The following is a 20440-nucleotide window of genomic DNA, read 5'->3' as shown; positions in this document are numbered from 1 at the left end:
TCTTAAATTATTTTCATTAAGGAACTTAACTATATACTGCAATGTACTAGTAAATATAATAATGGCAACAAGAATAGTATCCTTTTCTAAATTAGGATATAACAGTTTCACATAGGAATTATATATGTTGTGTACAAGATGTAAGTTTGTACAAATTATAATTTGTACAGGGTTTTTGTACAAGTTATAAGTTTTTTGACACCTACCTTCTTGCAACAGGTTATACAAGTGTACCTTATAAAATGTACCAGTGTAATGTTTCAAATACAAAATATTATACTTCAACCTAACATTGAGTGCTATTCTCCTTGTCTTCAAACTGGAAATGAGGATACCTGAATGGTTTAAATTCTAATTTTATTTTTTTCCTTATACCATACTCATCTCCATACAAAATCTTTGTGTGGTCTTATAATGTTTCTGTATCAATGCTCAGTTTTAGACTGTATCATGAAGTTGTGAAAATATGCGAAAATATGACAGAGAAATATGCGAAGCAAAAGACTCTGTACTTGCATCATCCATTTGTGTTCAGCCGGTCATAAAACACTGATAACAAAAAATCTGTACAAATTATAATTTGTACAACATTACAACTTGTACACAACATATACATAATTTACAACGATAGAATATTTGTCGTTTCTTATTGTAATTTTCAATAATTGGACGGAGTGTTTCTTCGACCTCTTCGCCCTGTGTGTAAATTATGCAACTTTTTTTATATGCTCTCGCGCCTGATGTTCAATGAACATCATTTTTGTAACTTCTTATTTATGAAGCAAGGCATTTCGTGTTCACAAATAAATCAAAACTTTTATCTTATTCTTTCATCGAGACGTATATTCGGTTTGGAAGTTTAGATGTTCTGCAGAATTGTTATAAAAAAGGGATATCCTAAATCTTGATCATAAATTCACGTTGATATTGTAAGTAACGCCTGTGAATTTAGTTAGGATCCATGTTGTCCATTGATCCTTTGAAAACATTTTTCTTCTTAAAGGTAATCAATTCAAAACCGTTGTGAAATTATAAAATATATGGTGTTCATCAGTATGAACATTGCTTCTAATTTTAAGAGATTAAAATATTTTATATTGCTATATGTGAACGATTATGGGTTCTCATAATTCTGCAACCTGTCGATATTGTTGACTTTTTTCCAATTGCACAATGTCATGCAATTTTCAGACTGTTTAGGACGTCCTTATACTAGATTCGTTTTGTGGTACTGCTTGATACTTTAGTCTGGGAAACATGAACATTAGTTTTATTGAATTTGAACTCGATTTCTGTAACTGCAAATATTGGATTATGATAATAATCGCTGTTTTGTTTCTTTTACTTTAATGTAACTTTGTTAACTTGTGCATCGCAAATACTTTATGAAAAGCCGTTTGCAACTGACAATCTATTTGTCCTGTTGCGCTGTAACACCACTGTTCCAGGTTAGAATACAATTGAGCGCTATCAACCATGTTTAATCCCGAAAAATTCTTTGTTGTTTATTCAAGTCTGTCATACATGTTTTTGTAGATTGTTTTGTATAAGTAGGAGTTGCAGTTTTTCTTTTATTGAAATTGTGTAACATTTTTCATGCTCGAGACTTTTATAACTGACTATACCGTATTGAATTGTTAAAGGGCTTACAGTGACCTTAATTGCTTTTTATCTTCGTCAATTAAAATATGGTGAATAGTTATCTCATTGGCTATCATACGACATTTCCTTCTTCAAACACTCATTTTAATACTATATCATAAATTCATGAAATCAAAATATTTGTACCATTTAATATTGATACCATTAGTTTTGTCGATCATTTGCATGACCTTAATGGCCTTTGGTCAAATCTTTTATATCATAAAGAAACGCATTGCTATCCCGTTCATTACACACCAACAGGCGCTTGTTTGATATGTCAAAAGAAACACCTGTCGGGCTTTCGAGCCCGTCTTTTCTTGTAAGAATTTCTTTAAAATCCTTACCATCAGTTGACACAAATAAAACTTTGTTAGAGTCTTTATAAGTTACAAACACATTACCATTCCCATCAGCTGCAACTCCGCATACACGCGGACCATATGTAAACTTCCATCTGATCGTTCCATACAAATCATAACAGTATAATGTCGAATGACCAGGAAAAAACAGGCTGTTTCTATCAGTTGATATGTACTCGATGTTTGCTGAATGACAATTAAATGATCGGATTTTTTCCCCTGATGTATTTAAAACATGTATCTTGTTTCCTCCCACACCAACATAAAACATACCGTTTTGGTATGACATTCCATACGTTTGCCCAGTTTTAATCGTATTCTTTACCCTTCCTGTGTTGATATTGATAATATCTATGTAAGGTTCCGCGTATGCGACAGCGACGTCATTGCCGTTTATCATGGATATCCTCCAGGGTTTAAAAGAACGTTGGATGTGTCGGTTGTAACTTCCATCTTTATTATAAATAAGAAGGCTGTTGTTAAAAGTATCGGTAAATACCAACTGGTTATCGGTAACCACACAATCCAGTAAAAGTCCCGCTGATTGTTCAATTAGGATCTTTTGTCGTAGAATAACAGAAAACTGGAGAGATAACTGGACTGGTATTTGTGCTTGAGAGTATGATATAGATTCTGTAAATTGATTGAAAATTAAAACAAATGACACTGACATCTGTGTGAACAATAGGCGTTTCACGAATAACCTGACAATAAAAATTAACTTAGAAGGTTGTTCAGTCATAACACATGTTTAACAGAATAACAGCAGCACAACCCTTTTGAATTATTTGACGTAAAATTTATGTTTCAGTAGATAATAATATAATATATACTGTAAACAAATATTGAAAAAAACTGTTTGTTTTTTCATTTCTATGAGTAGATAGTTCTTTAGTTACAATGGTATGTGTTATAAAAACATGTTTATGTTTGTGAAGGTCATGAATCCTTAGGCTGGTTTTTCATACCCTGTCCTAGATGACTAATTCAAAAGTACAGTAGGCCTCAGATCACAATTAATTCCCTTTGTTCGTGGTCTAGGAATATAGTTCCCAATTATTATATAGGGTATTTCTTCCCAAGTAATCTGTCTACTATTTTCTTTGAAATGTTTACTATTTAAGTGGTCCTATCAGTTGCATATATATTGAAATAAGTAAAACATGTGGAAAAAAATTATTGTTGAAAGTGAAAGTAGTGATTTGGTCAAAATGAAAGTAGGGTAGAAATTAGCCTTCGTCATTTATTCAAGATTCAAATCCTACCATTGGCATGCTTATAGGGCCATCAAAAGAAAAAGCACTGATGGATTGTCCTGGGACAAGCATATCTTATTAGAATAATAATGGTCTATAAGCAGTTAAATTTATTTCATGTTTGTGGCGGTGCAAATTTTTTAATTCACTTTGACTTTAACTAAAAAATGCATTGTAGCCAAGAGGAAGAATAATTGTGTTCTGAGGCCAGTAGGTAAAGTAAAAACAAACAAAAAAACAAAATGGAAGGTTTTTGATCAAAGTTTTATAACAAAGTCGGTAAAGCGATTGAACACAGTACAGAAGGGGATATCATGATTTCATAGAAATAATGGTTCATATATACGTGTAGCAAATAGATAAACAACAATTTGAAACTGCACATTTTCAAATCTAACATGACAATTCAAAGTCATCGAAATATGCATATTCGTGTTGGTGATGCGTCATTTACATATAACGAGGGTAGTTTCACGAGTATTCTTTGAATTATAATGATATTACATTACGTTCTACAGTATACTGTCTTGTCTATCAGAGAACAGTGCGTACTATTTCTATAAAATAAAGAATTGTAAGGAGACATTAAAATCACACTAGTCGAATAGAAACTGACATGACCATAAGTGAAAATCCCCGAAAACACAAATAAGTCCACATCACACTACATAGAAAACTAGAGACTAACAAAATAAATCAACACAAAACCGGGAGTAATCCGGGAAAGAAAGTAAATCATTTTCCACAAATGGTATCAATCATGTTACTCATGTTGCAATTTAAAAACTCATCAAATATACCAGGCGTATATTGTAGAACGGTAGACACGCATGTTATCTTCATTAGACTCGTCAGTGAAGCTGATACCAGAATAGTTGTAAAGCCATATCAAATATAAAGATGAGAGAGCATTAGTAACTGAAAATTCCGAAAAGTACACATTCTTTTTAAAGTATTGTTCTACCTCAGCAATAGATTACCTTAGCTGTATCTGGTAAAACTGGTATAGTTTTCTATAAATAATTTGTATTAACGTTCGTTATTTTGATTTTTTTCAAAGGATGACTTAACTACAAAACTTTGTATAGATGACTTAACATTTACCAATTCGAATTATTTGTTTGAAGACACTTTTGTCTGGACAGACCTACCTATATCACGGACATCATGCCAGGAAACATTAGCTTTGGCATATCGTTTCTGCTGATTTATATACTCCATGTGCAAGCGGTAGTGGCATGTTGCTACATTGAAATTGAAAGATCACACTAAGCCAGCTGCAAATCGTCCCATTGGTCGCACATTTGTGTTTTAAACCAACCCTTCTGTTTGAATTTATAAATTTAAACCAGGTAAAAGTACTCTTACACCAAATAACATATCTGTTATAAAAACGTTTATGACATAAGATCTTTAAAACTTCTTACGGTACAATTAGGCATTATTTATCTTTCCTTTCGAATTATTCACCAATCGGAATAAATCGGCCCATGCAGATGTGTTTAAAGTAACTCATATTGTGGATTAATCTTAAATTAAAGGGTATTGTTTCATATGAAATGTCAATTTAATTCTATTTAAAGGATGTTCGCTCCTCTTGTTTTCAATAGTTTGGCAGATATTCGGAATCCTCTGCTTTTATCCATGTAGTGGCATTAAACAATTGTCCCGGCTAACTCCTACTTTTCGTTTCATAATTTTATAGCATAAAGTTTTAATTGTCATCTTTCGAAAATCTTACAAATCCTTGTTATTTTTTCATCGTTTGTTTAAAGGAAAATTTAAAGGAAAAAGAGGTTAATGTTATGGATATGAAAAACCAAGAGGGAATTATTTCCCGCTAAATTTGTAATGGCTTATATCTCGAAAACAACCACATAGACCCTTGATTTTTTTCTGCTATTTTAGTTTCTTTATATATATATACAATCAATATATAACAGTCTTTTAAAAAGCTTGTTAGTTTGAAAAAAAAGAGTAGCGAATGTCAATAAGACAAAGAATCCAGCAGGTAATGAAAACGTATGGAATTTAGATAAATATAATATTTATATGAACGAAATTTATAGAAATAAAGGAGTGTTGATTGTTAACTACGTTGTTATAGTCACACTATTTTGAAAATGTTTTTTGGGGATCATTTTTCTTTTTTCAATACATTCAATTAATTAACATGATTGAAAATGAAAGACAATGACCTCTTTATTAGAATCCGTTTAATAAGGTCAGTAAGTAAATAGAGACTGAACACATTAAGAAGACAGTTTGATCAGTATATGCTAAAACAAATCTTACAAACCTTGACCTTGAGACTCATTTTTAGATTTGGCAGTCTCTACATTTTCTTTTATATTTGATAGTCTCCTTTTAGGTTCATCTGATATGGCACTGGAAGGCATCATCCAAGCTGCAAAGCTACGATGAAACTGATACAAATCTTCTGAAAAGAAAACAATAAATGTTTTAAAAGTAAAATCACAAAAATACTCCGAGAAAAATGAAATCGGAAAGTCCCTAATCACATGGCAAAATCAAATGACAATACACATCAAACGAATGGACAACAACTGTCATATTTTGACTTGGTGAAAGCATTTTCAAAAAAAAAAATTCAAACCATTCTTCTATTGTCACGGTTTGAGACCATAGTCGCAGGAAATAACATTCAAACATTATTTTACTACTTTAATACATCTTTTTTATTTACAGAGGTATTACCAAATCAAATCCAAGGGTGAAAAGTTCAGTAGTTATATTGAAAATTAAAAAAAAAAATATCTGAAATCGAAATCTCGGAAGAAACCTTCTGGCAATTTTACCGTTTAGGACTACATTTGGACTACCTGATAGAACTGCATGTACTGCAATGTTGAAACAACTCAAAATATATTCCTTATAAGGGGAAATATACAGGTAACTAAAATTCATATTTATTTGCACATGGTATTTTTCTGTTACGCATATGTTGGTTTCGAAAATTAGAAGTTACTCGATCTAAATAGAGTTCATCAAACAAAATAAAACCATTAATCTAGTAGTCTTACTTAATTAATAGTATACGGTTATACCTACATGACGTAATGAAGAATTGTGTGTCTAAATACTAACATTTTACAAAATCTAGGAATGCTAGTACAACAATCTTTTTCAATACCATGATTGCTATGTAATTGAAATAATAGAAAAGTAGTACATTTCTGCCCCATCTTACAGGCAAATTGTACGAAACTTATTAGTAATAGTAAAAGTTCAATGATAAGTTAATATAGATATTAAAAGACCTCCGAACAAAAAGGGGTGTTCAGATCCCCGAGCCCGAAGGGCGAGGGGATTTGAACAGCCCTTTTTGTTAGGGGGTCTTTTAATGTCAATATTAACTTAATCATTGAACTTTTACTGACTTACAAATTTAAACCGTCAAAAATATAGGAAAAATACGTAAAAAGCACTTGCAGAAACCTAATTCCCCTAAACTGGACGAGTCTAAATATGTTAAACTTAAATGATAGTTTAACAGTACTCAGACTGATATGTACAATTAACAGTTACCAAATTGACATGAAAACGGACCGATTTTTAAATGGCATTACATCATATAATAATTTATTTATGATAAAAAAAAAAATAGCATCTAAATAACACCAAATGATAGTTTACAAAATTAGGTCTTAAATCTATATTTGTTAGCCAACTTTTCAAAATAACGATTTCTTATTTAATAAATCAGGCAATCAAAACCCCCATACAGACCTCATTTATAACTGACCAATGAATATTATGCCCAACAACTTCATGCTATATATACTTGATGTTTTTGATCTGTCAGAATTCATGAAATAAAATCGTAAAGATCAGACCTTAGAAAACAGTAAGTTAACTCTTCCAACAATTAGCTTTTTAAACAGCTTGTTTAAGAACTTCTAATCGGACAGTCCTTAATGCATAAGGTCCCTCACATTATTCATCTGGTAAATGTTCCTTTTGATTCTGATTTGGTAATTTTCCTACATTAAGATACATGCGAATGCAAAATAACCAGTTTTGTCTATTCAGTCCAATTAATTAATAGATCTTGCTTTATTTGTGTTTTTTTTTAAAATAAGAACTATGCATGCAAACTTCAATGAATAAAACCGTATTAAACTAGGTATCACTGTCCCGATCAAAACGTGTCTGGTGAGATATATTCGCAAGTTCAGTATATTATATGAAAACAAACACTTTAATTTACAAGTCGTGCGTTATTCCCTTTTCATGTCTAAATGAAGCAAACACACCCGAAAAAACTATTATCTTTCTTAGTTTTATCATTGCCTGACAAAAAAAAAATCATATGTTATAAATCGTATTCAAACATTAGATTTTTTGAATAAGCAGTCAGCTATGTGATAAACTGTAGAGACCCCCCCCTCCCCAAAAAAGAAAACAACATAAAAATTTAAGTGGAAATTGTAAATTATAGCATTTAACAAGATCTTGTCTTTGTGTGCTAACTACTAGTACTGAAACGAGAAATTAATTAAATTAATTGATTGTTGTTTGCCTTACGTCCAGTTGCAAATATGTCATGATGCCTGTTAATGACTATAACACATACATTTTAAATAAAATAGGTAGGTTGTACAATAGGAGGTCAACAGTGAGATTGGACGTGAAACTTTAAAATACCACTAGAAAATGAGGATATATTGAATAAGGACAGAAATTAAGACTTGAAACAGCAGGCAATATTTGGACCACTCAAATAATAGGTGCAAAAGTTTTTAATTTGATCCATAAAATCTAACCTGAAGTCGATCATTCATGTTTACGTGTAGTTTACAATATCATTTCACGCATCTAATTTAGGTTAGATACTTTAGCTCGCTTAAGTAACTGTGAGAACTCTGTGAAACTGTATTGTGTATTGTACTTTAGTTTTGGTATGATATTCTGTACTACCGATCACTACCGCTCTCCTGGTTGGTCTGGTGTGGGGGAGTTCGCCTCGAGAGCGGGAGGTCATTAAATTTGTTCGAATCCCGAAAAAATATTATTGATTAATTGGTATTTTACGCCAATTTCCTAGCTATTGTGCTATTTCTCGTCTGTCAGTTTTTTATTGGTGGAGGACCTGACACGTACTGGATTGGAACTCAAAACCTCAGTTAGTGATAAATTAATTTGACTATTCCTACCACTGTGCCACTGAAGCCGATTAAATTAAAATAAAGTTAAACATAGTGAGTTGTTATAATTTATTGTCATAACCACAACCGATGAAAATCACTGTTAAAGTTTATTGTGTACAATGTTTAACCTTGTATATATATGACCGTCTGCAGTCTTGTTAATGTGTATAGTTTCTTTTTCTAATCCAGGCATCGTGTTGATTCTATTGTTTACAATAGAGACTACTTGATAGATTTTTGAAAAATTAGAGACGATAAAAGATAATAGATATTAACACCGATAACCAATTTGGCTTAATATCTGTTAAGTTGATAATGTCGTTGAATTTCAATACTGATGTCGATATCGTAAGACCTCATTTTTAATGAATTGGTCACCAAGCTCGTCTTTGAAGTTGGTTAGTGTATCGTACCGAGTTGTCATCCCGCTACTGCTCACACGATAATTTTCATATCATAATAAGTATGTACACCTCTGGGGAGCCAAACATTTCTAGAATATTGTTCTCAACCTGATGTTTTGGTTTAAATGACTGTTAAAAAATAATTGGTTAAGAAAAAATCATAAATTGGTGCACTGGTTTTACTATGGTCCTTTAAACAATGTTTAAAATACCCAATTTTTATGATTTTGCCAATTTTTATCATTTTTGGGCTATAATTGTGAGAAAAAAAATCACATTTCCCAATAAAATTTTGTTCACATTGAATCCTGACATACAAAATATGGCTGATTTACTATACTGGTATATAGATTTACAAATTAAGTTGGGTTAGTTTTGGTGGACACGGTCAAGTAATTTTGTTGTACAAGTCAGCATGAGGTATCAAAATTACTGAAACTTTGTAACGTATCAATATTTTGAATAAAAGGAGGACATTTTGGCACCCTAAATCTATGCGAACAAAAATTTGTTGTGATTGTATTGCAATATTGTTGTCCATTGTATTTTACATTGAATCCTGACATAAAAAATATGGCTGATTTACTATGCGGGTATATAAATTTACAAAAAAAAAGTGCACATATGGTCAGTTTTGGGCAACGCTATCAAATAATTTTGTTGCACAAGTCAGCATGAGGTATCAAAACTACTGAAATTTTGTTACGTATCATCATTTTGAATAAAAGTAGGACATGCTGGCACCCTAAATTTATGCGAACAAAAATTTGAACAAAATATGGCTGATTTACTATGCGGGTATATAGATTTACAAATAAAAGTGCACATATAGTCAGTTTTGGTCAATGCAGTCAAATAATTTTGTTGCACAAGTCAGCAAGAGATATCAAAACTACTGAAATTTGGTTACGTTTCAAAATTTTGAAAAAAAGGAGGACATGCTGGCACCCTAAATTTATAAAAGTGCACATATAGTCAGTTTTGGTCAATGCAGTCAAATAATTTTGTTGCACAAGTCAGCAAGAGGTATCAAAACTACTGAAATTTTGTTACGTTTCAAAATTTTGAAAAAAAGGAGGACATGCTGGCACCCTAAATTTATGCGAACAAAATTCTGTAGTCATGTGTTAAAATGATGCTTTCATTTTGTATAGTAAATTCTATCCCGAAATTAAAATATTGCTGATTGTGGCTAGCATAGATCAAGGACATATAACTAAGAAGGAAGTATAACTAACATCTAAAATACATCCTTTCATAGATATACATATAAAGTGCAAATATGGTTGAATTTGATAGGAATTGGAATATCCCATATTCAGTGCCCGTTATCATTGTAACCAAGATGGTTTTTTTAATTTATAGATTGGCAGATCACAGATAAATTTGTGTTACAAGCAACGTTTTATGCGTACTTTATTTTCAAATATTTTTTATTAAAAAAAAGTGATTTTTTTCTGCAAAATGCATAGTTAACTTTTTTTGCAGACATAAAAATAGTCCGAGGACCAAGTCCGCTTTTCAAGTTAACTAAATTTTGGTCCAAGGACTGGTCAGACCAGTCCTAAATCCGGTAACAGGTTAACGTTAACCAGTCCAAATGACTGGTTATCAAGTTAACTTGCTGTACAGGTTAGGACTGCACCCATTTGTACTGTCAATAAAGATGAAATAGACCAATTTGAATAAATTTTACCTAAAAAAAACTATAGGTAGGTGTCAAATTTACCATTTCGTCAATTTTGTAAATTTGTGATTTTTTTCTGCAAAATGCATAATAATTCAACTATTTTGCTATAAATTATTGAAAAACTAAATATCTAAGAAATTGTAAAAAAAGCATATGGGATATTCATGTTTCTTATAAAGTCAGTTTTTGTATCTTTCATCCATTTTCTCAAAATTTTGGCTAAAAAATCTCAGTTGGATGGTGAAAAATTTTGAAATTTGAAATTTGAAACTTTTTTTACTCAAAAACTTATTGTTGTAAATACACATTTTTTTTCAGAGTCAAGTTTGATAATGATTTTTATTAAGTTTATTGCTATTTTTCATTGAAATGTCAGAGGAATACATCCCTAAGTATGTATTGTACGCATTTCTCTCCGTTTTCTTAGAAATAACTGGCTTTGTATTTTCTTTAAATCATGATTTTCATTTCCTGTCCAACAGATCCAAACTGATAAAAAAGGAGGTCGAAAAAAATCACATTTCCTCAATTTAACTTTTGTTCATACTTTCAATAAACATGAAGTGGACCAATTTGAATAGCTTTGACGTAAACAAAAACTATAGGTAGGTGTTGGTTTAAGAAAAAAATATAATATTCTGATGCCTTTTGTGTCAAATTTACCATGCCGTCTAATTAAACTGAGTAAGAGATCACAGGTGTGAATTTTTCTGTTTTTGGTGGATCATTGGACTGGAATTCAACACTGATTTGATTATAAACAAGGATGCCCTTAATTTTTAAAAACTGTTTAGAATTCGAACATCGATCAAAACAATGGATACAATTTATGAAGAATTAATGATACTATAACTAATCAGATGATACGTACCGTCAAAAGTTTTGCGAAATTCGGATTCTTCTTTGTATTGTCTAGATCTTTTACATTGTGTATTACAATAAATCTTTTAAAAAAAAGACAACCGAAAAAAAAATTGCATCGCCATCATATATCATATATATCCGAAATATGAATCTTGTCATTTGCATGTAGGTTATTGAATGAGCCAAATACACAGACATGGCTGTTAGACATAAAGCGTAGTAGGTTAAACCTGATTGTATAGCTAAACCTCCCCTTTAACGAAAATTGTTTATAGGTCGTAATATTGACAAAACTGGGTGTTCAACCTAAACAGACTTTAGGTATGAAATTCGGATCCAGTAGCCAAAATAGAGTTAACAATCATATTAACAGACTAAAATATGTCGTTCAACTGCATTTTGAACAATAGCAACTTTTTGGAAACAAAATTCATAACGAAAGAGCAATACCTCTGTAGACATCTAAATAAATTTCAATCATTGTTGACCAATTTGTAAATGTTTTCCAGCTAACGTTGCTTTTTGATATTCTATCTACATTTGTATCTTTTTTTACTGTTTCACGATATTAAGCAAAAACTACAAACTAAGGCAAATATAGGGTACCAAACTCAATCAACGGGTCGACACAAGAATTCAGCCATGATTGCTCATTTGTAAGTTTCTATATATCTATCTATTTAGGAAAGTCCTTTAATTGTTAAAGATATGAGAGAAAAACGCCAAATAAAGTGCAACAAAAAAGTTATTAAAGAGCAATTTCTCGAAGAATTCATCTAACAATTTCAGCTATGTGAAATTATTTTAAAACCTTGTTTTGTTATTATTTATTCATAAAAGAAATTCTCTGTCATTCTGTATCTACTAAAGTTTTCCAAAATAATAAAAAAAAATTATAGTATTTAATATAAAAAAAACTTTTTTGACATTTAAGGGCAATCACTTCTTTAAGCATGATAGAAGGTCGTCTAACAGTTTTAACGTGAATACACAGCAGGTAGATCTCAAGATTATGTACTTTTATTCTCCAACCAGATTGTCTCCAGATGATGCATTTGTTGACGATTAAGAAATTGACATTATATCAGGTAGCTGATAGAGTGTAATCTGTGTCCGGAGACCTGCATGAAGGTCAGATACAAAGGTAAGTACAAATAAGCAACACAAGCTCTAAGGAGCTTTTGACCGAATATAAAAATATATAAATAACATAAAAACAGTGCAGTTTGACATTGTACAAAGTTGAAATCTCACATACATAGCATGCAATAAAAATTAGCAACAATTTTTCAAATGAAGTAAAAACATGCTTGAACATAGCAACCTAAAGTAGCATAAATAATAAACAGCTCAAGAATTATCTGCAAGCAGAACAGCGACATTCCAAACCGTTCCAGGACATTTTAAAATGTGAAAAGCTGTTTTCAGTCCTGGAATGGTTTGGAAGGCTTTCTCAGTGCAAAAATGCCTTGCCAAAGGGCAAAAATCAAATTACTAAGAAAAGTATGAAATATAGTAAGTTAACTAAGACTATCCAAACTGAGCCTAAACGTTTTAAAACATTTAATTGCTGTGATGCCTTCCTACTGATTGAGCTGATATGAACATAAAAATTTAGATGGTAGTCTATTTCAATGCCTAATAATTTTACTGTTTTTTCACATGTGAGGTTCGAATCTTGAATATGTATAGATGGGTTCTTTTCAAAGGTATTTTTGCCAACAGCCAAAACTTGAAATTTGTCAAGATTTGCTTGCATTTTATTCACCCTGAACCACTCAAAAAGTATTTTTTAATCAGATTCCAAAGTTGAAATTAATAAATCGAAAACTGGAGTACAAAATACAAAGTATTGTCAATTGCATAGTTATATAAACTATCATTTTTAACAAAAAGAAAAATATCATTTATAAATATGTCAAACAACAATGGTCCTAGTATCGAACCCTGTGGTACGCCTTTATGGATGTCAGCCCAACCACTCAGAACATTGTTGACTTTAATTAGCTGTTTTCGATAAATAGGATTTTAAAAGAGCAACTGCATTGGGGGTTAAACCATATACTGATAATTTATCTAGCATAATATTGTGAAGCAGGCAGTGAAAAGCCTTGGAAAGATCCATTTTACTGCTGCAATGCAATGTACTGGATCTAGATACTTCTTAATCTTTGTTGAAAACTCTTGGTTAAAATAATCGAATTTTTAATAACTTTCGAAATTTTAAATCATCAATACTCTTTGTTTACGTTATTTTGCATATTTCACATTGTCAATTCAAGCGTCATGGTTGAGTCGTCTGTAGATGATACGCGAATCTAGCGTACAAAACTGTGTCTATGATAAGTTTTTCTATAGGTTTACACCAAATCATTTCAAAACATTATAAGTTTTGACTTTCTACATAAACAAATTGTATTTTCCTTTATATTTTAAGATTGATTTCAGATAGTATGAGATATCATTGGTTTGTGTACATACCAGTTCTTTGTTAAAAACTATGTTTAACTCTTACTTTGTCTGCTGACCACTACTTTTTCTTTCATAATTTTATAACATTTAGTTTCAAATGACATGCATGAAAATCTTCATATTTTATTTGAATTTGTTCCTTGATATAAATAAACCTTTTGATTAACTATGATAGATGAATCACCAAATTTAGCAAGTAGATCAACATATATGTTTTCTTCAGAAACAAGTATTCTAAATTAATGTGTGTTATTTTACTCACCTTTACTCTCTGGAATAAGTGTTGCATGAATGGTTTTCTTTTTAAAGGATTGTTGTCCATTCCCTTTTTCAACAATATTATCGAAGAACTCCGAAATAACTTGTTCCACTCTTTCACTAGATGAAAATGATTCGTTTTTCATATCTACATTGAGAACAAAACTGTCATCATCTCCAAATATACTTGGACCTCCTTCCTCACTGTCAATCAAATCATCATGGTCAAATTCTTCTATAAATTACAAATATTTGATGAACAAAATATTATTAGTGAGGTAGATAGGAACATGAATATCCAACCTGATTAAAAGAAATTAAACCATAAAAAGGAGGTGCAATCAATGAGGTTCATTTCAACCTACACAAATGAAGGTTCAAAATACTATGTGAAAAAAGTTTCAAAAAAAATAGTTTAGCCATGTCAGTATGAGTTTAAGGTGACATATTTTTAAAATGTCATGAATATTTACAGAGATTTGATTGTTTCAAGATATTCAGAGTCCTATTTATTTCACAAGTTTAAAATTTAAAGGTAATAAACCCTTGCATATTTTGACACACATTCTGCATTTTTGTATGATATAAACAAATTATATTATTGTATTTCATAACAATTTAAAAACGTGCATGTGGTTAATCAAAATCTAGCAAACAATTGAATGTCTTACCACCCGTTAAGATCTCTTTTGATATCAAAACTAATGAAATTCGGTTAAAATGTCAATTACAGCGTCCAGTAATAGTATATTGTACGCTGATTCTAAAAATCTATGGTTTCTATACAATTTGTCCGATACTTTTACTTTGAATAAATACACAAAACAGCTACTTCCTGTTTACACAAAGTTTCAAAGTGAAATGATTTGCAATTTAAAGAAAAAAAGTCCCATAGCTTAATCATGTATATATATGACGTAAGAGCAAATCTCAATATTCATAACGTCGAATTAACCTATGAGTTAAAAAGTCAAAAGACCCTATACTATAGGTCTTAATAGTATTTTAATTATATTTTATAATTGTATGAGTTATATCACCATACGTGTAAATTTTAATAAAAGAGGGGAGAAAAGTCCAGTGTAATGTTAGCGTACCCTTTCAACCAAAAAGTATGTGCAACGACATGTGAAATGAGTTGAAAATAAGCCAAAGTCGTAATTTGTTACATGTTATTGACCTTTGAACTTGACATTTTTTGCTATATTTTGGACTGAGGACCTCAAATTAAAATACACTTAGTCTCTATGACTTATGCAAGTTATGGTTTACCAATAACAATTACATTTTCTTATTTAAAAGGGTGAATAACACTCTGATGGAGTCTCCTGAACGCTTTAGTCAAAATAATGCTTAATATCCTGATGATATAATTAGCAAATTGGTGAAATAATTTTGTCGTAATCTTTAACAGTTGCGAAGGAGATGCGCACACAAAAAAAAATAGTGGTTGGGGAGATAAGTCTTGTTTTCCAGCCAATCCACTATGAATAAATATGATTAAACTAAAACAAAATAAAAGAAAAAAGTTTATATTTCACATAACTAGTTGAATTCCTCAAAATGTATGCATGTCCAAAGTTAGAAATATCTTAACATGCGCAAGTGGTAGTTTAAGGACATTCTTAAATCTTTCATAATGTCTGATTTATTTACCGCAATTTAGTAAATCTTTTTTTAGATACGTGTTTAATATTGACGACTGAATACTACGATTGTTTCTTTTGTGCTTTTTTTTTTTGCAGTTTAGTTTGTATCTTTGTGACGTGTCGCATCAAAAACATGTCGTGGTTCATATATAAAAATGCAAGTTTATAAAATTGTCAAATCCTAATATTGATTCATTTGTATGGAAACTATATATCCTTTTGTGCTATGTTATTTTCAAACAAATGCAGGCAACGGCTTATTCGTTTGTTAGAAATAATCAAAACAAAGTTAATGATTTTGAGTTACATGTATGTCACTGTGGATGGAATACTGATAAAAGTCAGTTTTGAATAAAATGCAAAAAAAAGTCACCATAGTCGATATTTAATATCAATATATGTACATGGTCGGAAAATATAAAATTTATTTGTATAAGCTTTAGAAACAGGATGAAAAACGAGGCTCCGAGTCGAGCTTTTCTCCTGTTTCGTAGCGAGTACAAATAATTTTTATATTTTCCGACAATGTACATATATTGTTTTTATCCTGAAATTTACACCCAACACTCTAAACATTCGTTGTCAAATATAAATCATTGCCTCTAATATGTCAAAGAAATCGACAGTTTAAATGCGGACCGCGTAGAGGACACCTAACATGAACTGGTTCACAAAAGAAAAATTCCCATTACCCCGTGCTCAACATGGAAGCGGGGTAACAGGAGACTTTATTTGTACATGTACAAATAAAGCAAACATTTATTTGTTTACCTGTTATTTGTACAATAGATGGCTGATTGCAGGACAAATACTGTTCATTATATTTTTTTTAACATGGCATATAACATATAACGCAGGGGATGTGGTGTCTAATTTCACAATAAAAAAGCCTTACATACAAATTGAAAAATATATTTTTGTGTTTTGTGGGTAGTTGTTACATCGACAATCATATCGCTTTCCCTGGTTCTAATATAGATGGTAAAAGACTCTTTGTCGTTTAGGTCATGAACATTTTGCTGATATATGTCCAATATACCTATTGGAAGTATAGTGTTTTGATTAAATGCCAATTACGAAGTAGTAATTCTTTCAATAAATATATAATCAGAGATATTTTTTCTATCATGCACTCATGCTGAAATAGATATATATGCAAAGATTATACCTTCGGCAGATGTTACTACTGCATATATATGTTTATCAGCTTTGCACGTAAAATTGCAGGATTGGAAAAGCTTTTCTATCAGGCAACAAATTTCCATCTGGAAAAGGGAATAATTCTGCAGCGCCATAGTCTTTGTCTCAGTAAAAAGTACGATACAGCTTTTTTCTGCACTTTTGATTATAATATTATCAGTACTCAGCTCATTCTTTAGCAAATTGATCATTTCGATTTTATCTACGCTGTCGTCTATCCCGTGTATGATTACTTTGATCGGCGTCACATCATCACCTGAAACAACGTGAGTAATATTTTGTTCATACATTCTTTTCTTAATGAAAAGCATTATTTGTTCTAGACCGATGTTTAGATATGTATAAAGGTTCCCGGGGTAAACCTGTTGAGTTTAAGAGAAATTGCAGTCTTACCGTTATCAATATCATATTCGTTGTTTGTAATGTTATCTATTGAACATCAAAGTTTTCATGTCACAACACGTGAATAAGGAAAAGTTAGTTTTCTATGGAGAGAGAGAGAGAGAGAGAGAGAGAGAGAGTAGAGAGTAGAGAGATATTTTAAAAATACTGTGTGTTTTGTGTGTCACATATATTTTCAGTTATGTAACAGAACATTGTAATGGTCTTCCATGTTTAATGTTTGTATTGTGGATGTCAAGTCGTTTTCATTATATATGTCAACATAGTGACTTTTAGGCTTCCTCAAAGTTTTTATTCAACGCCATTGTAAACATTATTTAAAACTTAAATTACCTGCCATAGATTTGACTCTATCTATAAGGTAGTCCATAGTTTTCCCAATGCAAACATGAATCTCTATCTCTTTACCCACAGGGGTACATGTGCAGATTTCTAAAATAAATTAATATAATAGTATTGCATATTTATACAGAAAACGTATTCAATGTCGAGAAGTTAAAAGATCTTGGTCGTATTATTTGCACAATTTTTGTCTTACAAACTACAAATAATAGAATTTAATTAATTAAAATTAAATTCTTTTATTGAAGTAGCAAATAATTGCACAGACAGTCCAGGCAAATCGATTCGTGCTTTATTGCTATTGTTATGCTGATTTGAGGATGAGAGAGTCTGCCGTAAGGCTTCGTGAACTTCGATAGTTTACATTTACATTTAAAACAAAGCTACAAAGACGTTGAAAAATTAAGACCCACCCCCTCGACCCATTTAAATTGCGATTGGTTTGCTGCTGTAACTATCTATTTTATGTGCTCTAGTCTTCATACATTTATCCGTCATGCTAACATCATGGAGTACTTATTTAAACAACAGGAGGAAATTTACTGCAATGTATGCAGAATTTGGATATCTCAGCAGCTACATGTGAAATATTGCTAACTGGATAGCCAGTTTCAGTACACAAGCTACTGATTAGTACTACACTATCGTATTTGTATTCCTTACTTACGTTTTAAGCATTCTTCTTCTTTTCGTTCATCAAGCAAGTTTTCTTTATCTTTTGCATCAAGGACAGACAACTTGTACTCTTGAATCATATTTTCGTAACCCATACCTTTTTGTTTCTTTAAGTGTGTATCTAGTCTCCTACTCACAATCGTGATGTTTTCAAAAAATTCTATAAACGATTTTTCTGAAATGTTTGCATCAAATTTGTGAACTAAATGATTTCTCGCTCTTCTTATTCGCTCTATATCATCTCCAAGCTCAGTTTCATGTGCTAACGGGTTAGCACCCCAATTTCTAGTCGGTGGATCTATAAGTTTGAAGAACTTGATGATTTTATACATAAAACTGACATCTAGTTTCGTATATCCGTCTGTTGCCATTGTTTGAAGAGTATTCATTTCAGATGGGTTCAATCGAATTCTAAAATTATTGTTCTTCATTACCTTACGGTATAGAGATTGCGGTGTCTCTTTTGTGTCCGCCAATAAATCTTGCAACATTTTTGGAAAAATGTTAAGCACTACATAAGTACACTGCGCACACCTCATATTATCATCTGATGTAGTTGCCATTCTGCTATGTTAACATGTTTTGATAAAATAAAACTATTTCGGGAATAATAGAAATATACTGCTGTAATAGAAAAAAAGTTAGAAACGCATGTGCAATTTCGTAATGATGTTACTACCACCCTCTTCCCGTTTCACTAATGTGATAAACCGAATTAGATTATTTACCGGCTTTGTAATAACAGAAGCAACACGACAAGTGCCATATAAAGAAGATGATCTGCGCACCCTTACGGCGCATCTGTAATTACCCCAAGTTTTGGTTGGGTTCGTGGGGTTGTTGTTGCCCTATTTGTGACATTTTGTTTGCGCATCGTTGTCAATACAATTGAATTTGATGAGACTGTCGTACACGTGAAAGGTTAAGCGGTATAAAACCAAGTTCAATCCACAATTTTGTCTTGCTTTGAAAATGTCTGTATAAGTGGGGCGAGTTGGCAGACCTTTATTCAGTGGGGTTTAAACCTTTTTCGTTAATAAGTGAGTTGTCAGACTGATTGTTCAATTTGAATTTACACTTTTTCAAAAGTGGGACGAGTCGGTAAACAAAAATGGAGCGATTTTTTTATAAAGTGGGCGATATAGTGTGGGCCGATTGGCAAGTGGGGCGAGTTGACATTGTTTGATATCTACTCGTTGTGTTAGGGGGTCATACTAGGGTATTCATCATGTAGTAATATAAAAAGTATGTTATAATGGTTGTGTGGCGTTCTAAACTAGATTTTATGAATTGTAAATGGTTTTTCGTTTAATCTAAAACAGCTGAGATGTAAAATAGTTATCCCACCCAGACTTGGTGTGTCAGTGTTAGATCACCCTCCGGCCTCCGTCCATCGGGATGATCTTACACTAACACACCGCGTCCTTATGGGATAACTATTAAATACATTGTTAATGTTCATGAAAAAGAGTTTTAAATGTTTACAAAACATTTAATCGTGATTTACACTAATGAGCTTGGGTGTGTATAAAGTGAGGATTAAGGCTTCCGTTGATGATCACATAAAAACCACTCAATTGGCGTCGTTAATCTTGTTATATTTTCTTTTGGAAAGAAAGAGTGAGATGAATCAAAATGAAAAGAAATCTTAATTTTTGTCAACTATAAACGACCTAAATAACACTTAGATCCATTGGAAACTACTCTCTCGGATAAAAACCATAGAAAATAAATTTTAACTGAAACACATGAATAAGTAAAAACAATGTTATTATAATAATGAGAGACGATGACATACAAACATATATCGATCCCCTCCCTATATTTATCCGGAATTTATTTTAATTTTACCAAGCTAAGCAAGAGTTGTGCCACTTGGTCTGTCAAAAACTTCCGGTTTTCGTATGAGTCGAACTATGTGTATCTCGAAATAATTCTCTGGTCCGGCTGACTTCGAGATAACGAAAATGGACTATAATTAAATGGCAATATTGACAAATTACGTCATATCAGTTATTAACTCTTGAAATCAATATTAGAATCTAATTTTACTT

General features: G+C 31.5%; 2 protein-coding genes across 3 annotated transcripts in view; both read right to left on the bottom strand.

Annotated features, from left to right (window-relative positions):
* LOC143055597 (uncharacterized) overlaps nucleotides 1-20440 on the bottom strand; it is a 445604-nt gene that overhangs the window by 314945 nt on the left and 110219 nt on the right. The window lies entirely within an intron of this gene.
* LOC143055583 (uncharacterized) lies at nucleotides 1779-19314 on the bottom strand. Of its 2 annotated transcripts, none has more exons than XM_076228738.1 (6): nucleotides 18379-19314; nucleotides 17703-17801; nucleotides 16936-17223; nucleotides 14123-14353; nucleotides 5559-5699; nucleotides 1779-2636 (listed from the first exon to the last, which is right to left on the bottom strand). In XM_076228738.1, the coding sequence occupies exons 1-6, from the start codon at nucleotides 18947-18949 to the stop codon at nucleotides 1834-1836; spliced, it is 2133 nt and encodes a 710-aa protein (XP_076084853.1). In that variant the 5' UTR covers nucleotides 18950-19314; the 3' UTR covers nucleotides 1779-1833. The 2 variants fall into 2 exon arrangements, with proteins under 2 accessions (XP_076084853.1, XP_076084854.1); XM_076228739.1 differs by having other exon boundaries at nucleotides 5559-5696.

This window comes from Mytilus galloprovincialis, chromosome 12, assembly GCF_965363235.1.
Source record: "Mytilus galloprovincialis chromosome 12, xbMytGall1.hap1.1, whole genome shotgun sequence".
In the NCBI taxonomy this organism is placed as follows: domain Eukaryota; kingdom Metazoa; phylum Mollusca; class Bivalvia; order Mytilida; family Mytilidae; genus Mytilus; species Mytilus galloprovincialis.
The sequence above is the reverse complement of the archived record's forward strand: the minus strand, read 5'-3'. Positions and strand labels throughout refer to the sequence as shown.

Bases quoted from the DNA above. Each gene is read 5' to 3' on its own strand.
- LOC143055583 (XM_076228738.1), bottom strand. From the start codon at position 18,949: ATGGCAACTACATCAGATGATAATATGAGGTGTGCGCAGTGTACTTAT. The intron at 17,802-18,378 runs GTAAGTAAGGAA...AATTTATTTTAG, and splicing joins AGAAGAAGAATGCTTAAAAC to AAATCTGCACATGTACCCCT. The intron at 2,637-5,558 runs GTTTGTAAGATT...ATCAATTTACAG, and splicing joins AAATGAGTCTCAAGGTCAAG to AATCTATATCATACTCTCAA.